This window comes from Saccostrea cucullata, unplaced genomic scaffold, assembly GCF_032062105.1.
Source record: "Saccostrea cucullata isolate Sc308-1 unplaced genomic scaffold, CSIRO_AGI_Scuc_v1 ctg16735, whole genome shotgun sequence".
NCBI lineage: Eukaryota > Metazoa > Mollusca > Bivalvia > Ostreida > Ostreidae > Saccostrea > Saccostrea cuccullata.
In genome coordinates this window covers 1-12,536 of record NW_026940724.1, presented here as the reverse complement: position 1 = coordinate 12,536, position 12,536 = coordinate 1, and the positions used below count along the sequence as shown (strand labels likewise).

The window sequence follows — 12,536 nt, the reverse complement described above, 5'->3', positions numbered from 1 at the left end:
CTTAAACTTGAAATGGCTATAACTCCCTTGTTTTTCAACCAAACTGGATGGGATTTAGAATATAGATAGATATAAGGGACTTCTACAAGAAGGTATGGTCATCATGCACGTGCAAGCACGTGCGTGCATTTGGAATGAGTGAAATGAAAAATGCCCTTGAAAGAGTGATTTTTCTTACTTTTGGACTGAATGCTTTGATATATTGTATAGTAAAATATGTAGATAGTGTAGACAAGATGATATGATCATAACGCACATGCATTCACATGCGCACGGGTGCAATGCTAAAATTTTGATATAATGGTATGCTTCTGAGAAAACGTTGTTAAAGTCAAAAATGCACAGACTTTAATGAAGCTTACAGGGAATATGGCACCAAAAAGGAGTTGGGGAGCGTTTGGAGAACATCTGTAACGGTTCCCGTTACAATTAGCACTAGTTTTAAATAATTTATAAAGGAATAGAAAGGTGAGAAATCTGACCAATTTGTCTCTTTTTATAATTATGGTCAAAATAGAGACGCATAAAGGAATAGTTATAATAGCCAACTTTATATTAAGACATTAAAATACCTTACCGAGAAGCAATTCTTCTTTTAAGAGAACACGCTATTGCAAGAGCTACAGCAAAAATGATTCCAGCGATGGCTGCAAGTGATGATCCAATGACGAAATACGTACTGTATATTCCAAAACTTTCTTCGTTAGTGTGTTGTGAGGATGTGTTTCCTATGAAAAAATTATAAAATGGTAAATCATAATTATTGCAAAGTAAAAGGAATATTTCAGAAATTTGTTTGAGATATTTTATAAGTGTTATTTTAGTTTTAAGTATTATTTTTCTCAAACAATTTTTTTTTCAGTACAAGTGTTGGCATTATAAAATATTAAAACAAAGATTCACACTGCTTTACTAAAAGCCGAGGGAAATAATTCTGGTCAAGGGTAACTAGGATTTTGCTTACCCCCTTAATGATACACTTTTTAACCGTTTTATTTTAATAATATTTATCGATATAAAGCAAAAAATAGAGAATTACGAATGACGGGAAATAAGCTTTCGGCGCTGGGATTAGGTCACTTAACTAACGCACGGGAATTAGCCTAATAACATACTAAACCTTCACAAAAATAAAATCTATATGATTACTGATAACTGGGTATTAGCTTCCAAAGCAGGGATTCAAAGATTCATAGACATTTTTAAGGAATTATTCACATTTTACTATCTAATTTTTATATAGGGAAAAATTAGTGGAGCTATGAAAGTTGTCTTTAACAATCCTTACAAATTAGAATTTTGTTTATTTTTTCATGAACTGATAAGCATGAATATCTACATTTTGTTCAGTCATCATACGGTTTTGCCTTAAAAATGACAGTTGAATATGGCAAAATCAGTGGTAACTCATCAGAGAATAATGTAAATATGAGAAATAAATTTAATTTTCGAAGATTCATGAGATACATGAACTACAACGCTTCACGCTTAGTCGCTTCATGGAATATGCCGGCGTGAAGCGTCGTAGATGAACTACGACGCTTCACTCCTAACGAATCTTCAAAAATTAAATTTATTTATTAAATTTTAAAAAATACGGATATTCAATGAAGACAAAGTTTGATTTATTTTGTCCATGGTGTATTATAGAGCTTACAAGTAATAAGCGTGAACGGGGGAAATTAGTTTGAACTGTCATGTCTTCAAAGTTGAAGTAAGATTCACAAAAATGAATATTTCGTAAATATAATTCTGGTTTAGTGCATTTTAAAAGTGAAATTTTATATATTCTACTTAATTTGCATAGCCAAGGGTTCTATCCCTATACACCTAAGTGAAGTTACAGACTAAAATTTGTTTCCAACTTAATAGAAGTTTTATAGGGTACAGTACCGACCAGACCCAACCTGACACCAAAGAAGTCCCAGAAAGCAGTCCCCGGGACTGCTTTGGGACTGCTCTGGGACCGCTGTGGGACTGCTCTGGGACCGCTATGGGACTGCTCTGGGACTGCCATGGGACTGCTCTGGGACTGCTATGAAAAGCAGTCCTAGCTGCGCCTGGGACTGCTTTCTGGGACTGCTTTGTTCACTCATGTGTGAAAAGGGTTCTGAGTGACATGATAGCTCCGCCCCCTTGTGTTTTCTGAATTTGCAGGCTCTCTGTTGTTTTGTTAACTTGCAGCAGAGAGGAGTTTAAACTGTTTACACTCTAAAAAAAGTTTTACTTGTTGTTTTTAAAATAAGATATTAGATTGAGAAAAACTAGTAATTATTAGTAATCCATTTAGTCAGAATAGCAAGTAAATGACTATCATGGTTAGTAATTGTAAACATAATTAGTAATAAGGATGAATTCATTTACTTATAAAATGATTTACTAAGTATCAATAGAGTTACTTAAATTATAGGAATTGTATTACTTTAAGTTAGTAAATGAACTACTCATTTTTGTTAAATTATTATTACTTAATTAAGAGATAACATGCTTTCTATTTACTAAATTTTATGAATTATTACTAAGAAAATGTAATACTGACATTTATTAAAATCTAGAATATTATTACTTAAAAGAATACTAAGTAAATGAAATACTTATCATATTTACTAAAATCGACATTATTTACTAGAAACACTGCAAGGTACCCACCCTCTGACATGTGAGTACTACTCACAGATTTCTTTATCAGAGTTCCCTAATTGGGCCCTCTGAATGGTTAAATAGAAGAAATCTACTTATGATGGAAACAATTATACTTTCCATTTCTTTTGCCAATTTCTTTGTAACTGTTTTATTATATATAACAATAAAACATTTGATTCCAACTTCGAAAGCCTTAAAATTGAATAAGTTGTATTTTTTTAAGGACCATTTTAAAAATGGTTAAACATTTCAAGTACTTAATATCGCATTTTTATTAGTGTGACTTTTTTTTCACATGAAGGTATATTTAGATGAAAGATAACTCCTCCTCACAGACAATTAGTGATAAGACTACCATATTTAAGTAATTACTGATCTGAATTCTCCTTGATTTAGTAAATAAATTTTTGTTTTAAGTAAATCAATTAAATACAATTCAAACATGCAAGATGTGTTTGTGAAACACCTATGCCACTGTATGGCAACATAGCAAAGGTTAAACTTTTCTTAAATGCAAATTTAATTATTGGGATTTCTTGATATCTCCAAGGTCAAAAGGTCAAGGTTATTGGTATCTAATGAAAGGTCTTGCTACAAAAAAATACATATGTGAAATATGGAAACACTTGCCTCAACCCTTCAGAAGTTATGGTCAAGGTTACCAATTTTGAAATGTAGGTCAAACTCCAAGGTCAAGGACAAAGGGACAGAGTTGGTGGTACCCAAAGAAAGGTCTTGTCACAAGGATGAACTATGTTAAGTATGAATGCACTAACCCTAATCCTTTTAAAGTTACAGTCAAGGTTTGCTTTTTAAAAGTGGGTCAAACTCCAAGGTCAAGGTCAAAGTTCTTGGTATCCTATAAATGGTCTTCTTAAAATGATTACATATATGTAAGTATGAAAGCACTTTTCCTTACCGTTAAAAAGTTATGGCCAAGGTTAAAGTTTTTTCCCAAGGATGGAAATCTCCAGGGTCAAGGTCAAAATTTCATAGTTGTTGGTATTCAATGAAAGTTGTTTCAACAAAAAATATATATGTGAAGTATAAATGTCCTGGTATTTACTGTTAAAAAGATTTGGATAAAGAATAAGTTTGAATTTTTTGTGTATAAGGTCTTGTCACAAGGAATACAAGTGTGAAATATGAAAGTTATAGCTCCGCTAAATCAAAAAGTTATGGGCAAGGTTAAAGTTTCTGCGGATAAACAGAGAATCAGAGAGACAGCTAGACAGACAGACGGAAACGACAAAAACTATATACCCCCGAAACTTCGTTTACGGGGGCATTAAAATATTAATTATATAGTAAATAGTGGTAAAATGTAAGTATTAAAGACCAAGTAAAGTTATTACTTATATACACAAATTTAAGTAAATATAAATTACTAAGTAAAACTTTTTAGTGTGTAAGTAAAACAATTTTTTAAAATACAAAAATCAAGTAAAACATTTGAATCTAGTAATTGACATATATTTCAGTAATTGATTTTAAATTTTAAGTAAATGCTTAGTAATTATCTATTACTTATCTTTGTTATTTCAAGTAAAAAATGACTACTAAGTAAAACTTTTTTAAGAGTGTAATAAGCAAGGATTTCTTACATTCTTTTAATAAGTAGCTATAGAGATTATTATAGTTAATTGATATTTTCAGGGATTGTATATTTACACAAATTAATGTGTGTTTAGAATAAATTAAAAAAAAAAATAAAGTTGATAAATAAGGAATTCATGAGAAAATTTTTATCCCTAAAAATAAACTACAAGTTTATGAGAAAAAAATAGTTTCGTGTGGGCCTTTTTTAATTATTTAATGTTAAATTATAATATGTACTTCAAATTTGCATTGGTACTATTTAAAAATAATCATTACAGTTAGATATAACTTTTTTTAAATTAAAAATGCTACACATTTTATAAAGACGACGCTAATAAAAGGGCATTCCATGTAGCCCTCAAATAAAACCAAACAATTTATTAAATGCCCATGAAATAAAATTATGCTACTATTCTCCCGTAACATAAACTATGTGAATGATCATTGGGGAATTAATGAATTACAGTGTACAGTGTATATTTATTAAAAAAATGAAAATACCGGAAATTGTGATTTATTTCTTTTTTGTTTTGCTAGTGTTAACCTGGCCGATTAATGTTTATAAGATGGTATCAACACCCATTGTTTCAATCGCCTTTGGGCAGAAAAGTCGATACATGTTATTTGGGTATTCGTATCAGTGTTACACATCATTGAACATGCTGGTAAACAATGACCCTATAATTTCAATTTATTTAATGCGAAAAAAAAATGTGATAAATGAAATGTGTATAAATTTCTTTCGGGATTAATTAATTTTGAACATAATCTGAAGCTTTCATTCTGGTGATTTACAGATGTACACTCTAACATTTACAAGTAAAACACTTAAAACTGAGTTTTATAGAACTAGGCATTAACGATAATTAAATTGACATGTCAGTAAAAATAATCATGACTGAAAAATAATACTTGGCAAAATTAACAAAGAATTTTTTAAAAGCCCCAATACTTAAAAAAACTCTAACTTTAGAGTATCCCGATAGTCTAAATTGGCCATATAATGATAAGATCTATTTAAAGCTTCTTCTGGTGGAAAATATTTATAAATAATTCACTTTTAATTTTCTGTATAAAAAATAAACATGGAAACCAGTATTAATCACACAGAGGAATTATTAACATACCCAAGAATTGTGTTTAAATATTCATGTTCAGTGTAATTCATATATGTACATATAAGTGTGAAAGCCTTTTTCCTCCAATAACTATTATTAATAATTATTTCAATTTTTATGCGCGTTCATGTTCTGTTCATAAATGACCTTCGTGTACATGTAAGGATTCCTGGCATATTACCCAGAATCAATTTCTACTGCCTTTTATAGTTCCATTGTTTATTGGAAATCTCATTTCTGAGTTAGCTCCGCCCATTAAATTAATAAACCCCGCCAACTGGGACTGCTGGGACTGCTTTCTGGGACTGCTGGGACTGCTCTCTGGGACTGCTGTGGGACCGCTGTGGGACTGCTTTGTGTGAGGTTGGGTCTGGTCGGTACTGTATGTAGTTCTAAAATTGCTTCTTGTTTAGCCATATGGATTTGAATTCTCTGTATTTATATATTTATTTATTACAAAAAGTTGACTTGCACCTCCTTGACACGTGGTTTGATCTGATAATAGATCTACACCGTCCTCACAACCACAGGTTCTTCCATTTGGTGTTGGAAAGCAGAAGGCACTACAATTACCGTTATTGATGGAGCAACTCAAACTCACTAAAAAGGAAAGACTGAATAACTGTATTAATTTATGCCTGCCTTTCAACTGAGCATAGTAAACTGAAAAGTAAACTGTGAAGTCACTTTGAAGGGGGATTTTCTATTTTGTAGGGGTTGGGAGATATCCTCGAATTTATTACTACCCCGTAATGTAAAATTTTATATACATTAGTAATCAACAATTCTCCATCCATTAAGTTAAATCTCCAAAATTCAATATATATTTTTGAAACTCCGAAATTACGACTCCATTAAAAGTGATTTAAAAGTATTTTTAGAAATCATGTATATTTTAACAATGCATTAATACTTACCATCAACTAAATCATCTGTGTATACATCAATACTATCAAGCTCCCCCAGCTCTGGATGGTTTGACATAAATGTCACTTTTGAACCCGTTGCTTTGTTTATCTTTGTTACGCTTCTGCATTTAAAAAAATAGCCATATTTGGTTTGATCTGTTAATAAGCAAAATACTTATTAGAATAAAATAAAAGCAAAAGTGACCTCAAACATTGTTCGTCTGAATAGCATAAACGATGTCATTGGTTTTTGATGAGGATGAATACTGTTTTGATATACATGTGTTTATATTGTAAATCTATTATATCTGTATATTTGAAGTTTATGAAACTTGATAATATAACTTATACTACATGTATGTATCATCCCCTGCGAGACGATTATGAATAATTCATGAATTTCCTTGAATTTTTCATGAATTTTATTCAGGAAATGTTCATGAAGATCCTATGAACTTATTATTGGAAATTTTCAAATCATGAATTTTTATTCATAAAAGAAAATTGATGAATATTCATAAATATTTATTTTCATGAATTAATTTATGAAGAGTCATATTCATGAAGATTCATCATTTCATCATGCCCAATAATAAGTTCATTGGATCTTCATGAGCTGTTCTTGAATAATTTGATGAACTTTTTTTCAGGAATGTTCATGAATGAATAAAATTCATGAACCATTAGCATTCATGAATAATCTTGCTTATTTGTAAACAAAAAATGCAATATTATTATTTATGTTTATTCGTGAAAATGCTTGAAGTCATACTAAAAGCAGTAACAGTAGATGTTTTATAATACAGCATCTTGAAAAATTTCACAGAATTGTTTGTTTTCCAAACGTGGCAACAAAATCTTTGTTAAATAACTTAAAATAGACAATTCTGACATATTAAGCCATAGTAAATGAATAATGTAGTTCATTCCTGGTAAAAGTATAAAAAAAAAATCAATTCAAACGCAACTCTTTGCAGAATGTTTAACCTTACTTGGTCAAGAGGAGAGGGGGGTCCTTCCTCATGATGTTTCAAAGTGTGTTTTAATGCCAGAAATTGAACAGTTTTTAATTCTAGTTTAGGAGAAAAGTTTGTTTGTTCAGCACCAGCTTTAAGGGCTTTCAAGCATTTCGAGCAGATATGGTAAAGTCAAAAATTTTTATTGTCTCTCCATGTGGAATTTCCAGAATTTTAGCATTTTGATCCTTTGATTGAATATCATTCATATTTTCATTTCTTTTTTTTTTCTTTTTCAAGAGCTCAGATTTTTTTGCAGCCAAAGTTTCTTGTCTTCTGCTCATCAACTCATCAACATTTGTGAAGTGCTTCTCTTTTTCCTTCAAGAAGAAAGATTTTCTGAAAATACCAATGATTGTGAAACTTAAGACTTTTTTGTATTTTCTTGCATTTTAGTTTCATTTAATTTTGCATCAGAGGCACTTCCAAATTTAAACATTCTGAGTGGAATTTAAGCCTATCATCTTGGACCGCCATTTGTTAGATCAATCAGGCTTATGAATGTTTTAAGTCTCAGTCTATAATCAATGTATGTTATATGGTTGGATCCCAACTCAAAGCAAAGTTGGACAAAACTTTCATTAAAAAAAGACATATTAATTTATTTTACAAATAGACAGTAACATTTACAGACAGATTTCTGACTCAGTGATTGCCTCCATTTTTTGTCACTTACCAGTTATGAAGTAGATCGATCCTATATATAGTTTTTATTCCTTCTTCATATTCTGTTATTTTCTTAAAAAGCTGACAAATATCAGTGAATATGCAAATTATAGATCACAAATGCCGATCCTTCCACTCTACAAATTCCCGCTTCCAACGTCTCGCGCGTTTTCAAGTTTGCGCCGATTCAAAAATGTACGGTAGAGCTAAGAAATACGTTTAGTTTCGAATTTCCAAGATTTCTGTTTAAAAAAAAAACACTTTCTGAATAATTTTTCACTGAAAATACAATTTTTTATATCAAAATAAGTTTTATCAATGAATAATTCGAATTTTTTACGTCATCAATGATACATGTATTGCATTTTAGTTTCGTATGCATGGCGGCCCCAATTAACAGAGGACATATGACATGATAATAACAATCTCTCGCCCTCAGACTGAATATTCTGAGCTGTGAAGACGCATAGGAGAATTAAAACTACAAAATACGAATGTGGATTATGTCATAGATAATTTACAACCATGCAGTTGTGCTCTATCATTTACACACGAAGCAAGGGAAACTTTTGACATTTTAACTGCACCAAATTAAAAATGTATATAGCGTTTCGATCCAGGAATAATACAGTACAGTAAGGAATAATACGGTACAGTACAGACAAGCGATATAATTTTTTAGTTGTTAATAAATATATAAAACGTTTTTTACGAAGCTCAAAGTTTTTTTTCCAGAATTTTTCATCTTCCAACAAATTGTTTAAAGTTTGATGTTAGAGAAAATTTGTGTGATGTAAAACGACATTATTTAAATCACATTATGATGAATATAACTGTTTAATTTAAATTATGAAGGAACATAAGTAATCAATTTGAAAAAAAAATGCTGTCAATGATGATGCAGTGTTTGTATAATTAAAGTCAAATAAAAACACGAAATGTTTAGAGATTTCATGATTTATTTTTCAGATAGCTGATAAAAGAATGTTATTAAATATAAATTATACCAGGGGCTTGTTCAACAATTGCATCTGCATGCAAAAATTGTATTACGAGAGTAGTGAGTGTTTTTTGTCAATCATTTTTGTCAATTATTTTAATCTTCATGAAAATTCATGAACATTTATAATACCTTGAACTCTACATTTTTTCTGTCTTTAAAATGAAAATTACCCATATTCATATATATTCATCATTTGTTCATGAACTACATTTTATGAATATATTGATGAATAAAGTTGATGAACCATCTTTATGAACCAGTCATGGACCATTCATGAACACATCATGAATGTTCATGAACGATTCATAAAAGTTCCTGAAATTATGAATTTCACCTCGCAGGGGATGTAAGCGCAAAGCAAACGAATAAACAAACAAAACGAAACACTAAAACATATCTTATTAAGATGAATATATATACATGCAGTATTATTATTTTTAAAAATTACAATCACAGACTACACTCATCAAAATAATATCAATGAATGCGAAAATGCTTTTAAACTTTTTTTCTGATTTGAAGGAAAAATTTCCTTTAATGTAAACCTTACTGTCTATTTGACGCTATGTAATAAAGATATTGTCCGAGAACAATGATTCCCATGGGAAATGAGTCTTTATCTGTTGTTAAAACGTTTCTGTTTTCTCCGTTCAAGTCGGAGTACTCTATATGATCTTTGGATGCATCTGTCCAGTAAAGTCTGTTGGCTAAAATGTAAAAGATAGAATTACCGGTTTTAATTTTACTTTTAAAAAGGCTATACTGCCAGAGATGGAATGCTCAACAGACCGTGACAGAATCTATGCATACAATTAAAGTCAATTGCGAGACCAGTTGGAAATCCAATATTTGTTGTTGCTATGTAGGTTTGTGATTTTCCGTCCATATACGATCTGCTTATTTCTTTGCTACTTCCAATTTCCGTCCAGTATAAATATCTACATTATAAAACAAATCGTTTTATGAAAGGATCATACTAGTATTTATATCTCAGATTAATATTTACTGATGATTAAATTTGATTACTAGTATGTGGTTTTATGATTATTTTAGCTATAATGCGATAATAAAAAAGTTGAATTTCAAGCACTTATATGTACCTACCCTTTTGATGGATAAAGAACGATATCTTTTGGTCTGTGCAGGTTGGACAACAACGTCTTAGAACCAAAACTTTTTTTATTTACAACTCCAATAAAACTTTGATTCGGGATAGGGGCTACTGCGGAATAGTATATATTTCCCGTTGAATAGTCAATGGTCAAACGATCAGCATAATCGTGTCCTGTGAATATCAGATTGAATGCAATGACGACAAAAATAAATAATATATGATACATCATGCGGAGTATAAGAAAGATACTAATTTGCAATATTTTTTATATCAGGTTCTAAATACCCGTTGCATAGATCCTTGTTTTATTCTTTCCATGAAGTGTTATTGACATAATAGTCTTTTCCGAGGCACTGGAGTAGATAAGTTCCTTTGTAGACCTATCAAATGCTATTCCTGGAGCATTCTTTATATTGATTGGTAATTTAACAACATTGCCTGTGTTTATATCAATCTGAAGGATCCTTCCATGGGAGTTATCACTCACAATCAAGAAATTCCTCGAATAAACATCTAACAAAATTTAAGAAGTACAATAATGCTTTATGAGCTGCGAGAGTGACATCGGAAAAAAATATTTCAAATTTGTAATTAACTATTTCAATGACAGGAAAATAGAACGTTTATAAACTTCTGTTGTTCATATTTGCTATAAAAGAACTTTTTATAAGCTTTGATTGAAGCAAAATTGAATTATTGTCGTCCTGTACAATAATGATTTCTTATATAATACTGTATAATTGGTTGTACAAAAATAGTTCTTCTGAAACATTTTTAAACTTTATTTTGCTTTTTTTTTATCATAAAGGTTTAGATTACATACAGATTAATCATAATAACACATTTAACCAGCAAAATAAAGTTCTTAAAAATGCAGCTCATATTGCTTTAATCTAGACGTTTTACCTACTGAACGCAATTTGTGAAGGAAATTATACTTCAGATATAAACCTATGTTTGAGTTAAATTATCCGGACGCTTCATTAAACCAGACAATTTGCGTTGGAACACAAGTGTTCAAAGAATTAAAAAGAATTGGCTGTGTCTTTTAAATTCTTTTTTGAAAAGTTAACAACTCTTTGATTAACTACCAAACAATTACCCACCTACCGCTGTCACAAGTTTTCAAATCGGTTTGAAGATGTAGGCCAAAATCACATTCACATTTTCTCCCACTTTGTATCGGCACGCAAATATCTTCACAGTCACCATTCAGGACGTTGCAAACGCCTGTATTGACAATATATTAACATGATAGATATAAAATACATGGTTACTGTCTTGAAATATAAACGATATTTGGGCGAGGGTAAGAAAATGTTATGGTGGGCAAGGCTTGCCGGGCTCTCCATCACGTTTTCGACCTGAACCCAAATATCGCTTTTATTTTAAGACAGTGACCATGTATTTAGTTTATCCTGCAAAATCTATTTACATCTGACCTCCACAAAGAGCTATTTTAAACCCGATTTAGACACATATGTGCAGTGAAAAGTGAGAAGCAAATAGCGTAAACGTTATGTGACGTCACAATGCTTTTATAAAGTTGGAATACGACATTGACGAATAAAGCTTTAGTTTATTAGGTTACCTTTATTTGGTAAATTCAAGGGGCAGTTGCAGGATTAATTTCAAAACGTATCGAATTTTTGAGAAAGAATTGATGCAATTACAGACATTGCTCTTAACGTTTTATATAAAACTCTTTATCATTTATTCTGATATACCGGTATTGACGTATCAAGGCTTTATCTGCCCCAATACTGCAAACAAAATCTTACATGAAATCATTGAAAAGGCAATGTTTGTCATTACCTATATCATTTCTATTTAATACAAGACGCCTCAAGAAAGCAAGTTTGATGTAAATAAAATGTTATTTATTTGATTTGTTTCTAAATCCTTTGCGTTTTCCCCATAATTGAGAATTTTGAAAGAATCCACGACAAAACATTTTTTCCGACAAGGAAATTGAGATAAAGCACTTATCATTAATAACTGGTCTGATTAAGACCAAATTTGCTCATATTTGGTGTAATTTAAAGAGTTTAAAACCTTAATGATAGTAGTAAAGTAACCGTCTAGGGGGTGTGCTTTACAATATATTTATTAACATCCAACATATATACAAACACAATAACAGTGGGTTCTGGCCCGGGTCGACTTCCCGCTCAGCTGCTGTCCCAGACACGTCCTGTCTGCTCGGCATCCAGGTGTAGAAGAGAGGGAGTGCAACTATCCCGCCATCTGACGTAATACAGACAGTAAGTCGTACCACGGGACAGTCGCACAGATACTACACTCCCCCCTGTTTTCTCTAAAAGGCTGGAGTCTACCACAGGAAAGAGGGTCCAGAACCATCTCCATCGTTGGGGCGCTGTTAACGCCCTCCCGGGCTAACTGCCCAAGAATAACAAGTGCCGGAGCAAGCTCCAGTCTAAACCACCACAAGGATTTATACAAATCTAC

The 12,536-nt window shown here is 31.3% G+C and overlaps 1 protein-coding gene across 1 annotated transcript; it reads right to left on the bottom strand.

Annotated features, from left to right (window-relative positions):
• Window positions 1-577: 577 nt before the first annotated feature.
• On the bottom strand, window positions 578-12,434 carry LOC134256043 (low-density lipoprotein receptor-related protein 4-like; the record flags this gene model as incomplete). Its single annotated transcript, XM_062738633.1, has 9 exons — window positions 12,320-12,434; window positions 11,178-11,297; window positions 10,400-10,580; window positions 10,058-10,315; window positions 9,764-9,891; window positions 9,504-9,660; window positions 6,278-6,390; window positions 5,835-5,960; window positions 578-728 (listed from the first exon to the last, which is right to left on the bottom strand). Coding segments are annotated over exons 1-9 (1,349 nt in total), but the record flags the coding sequence as incomplete, so codon positions are not given.
• Between the last annotated feature and the right edge of the window lie 102 nt (window positions 12,435-12,536).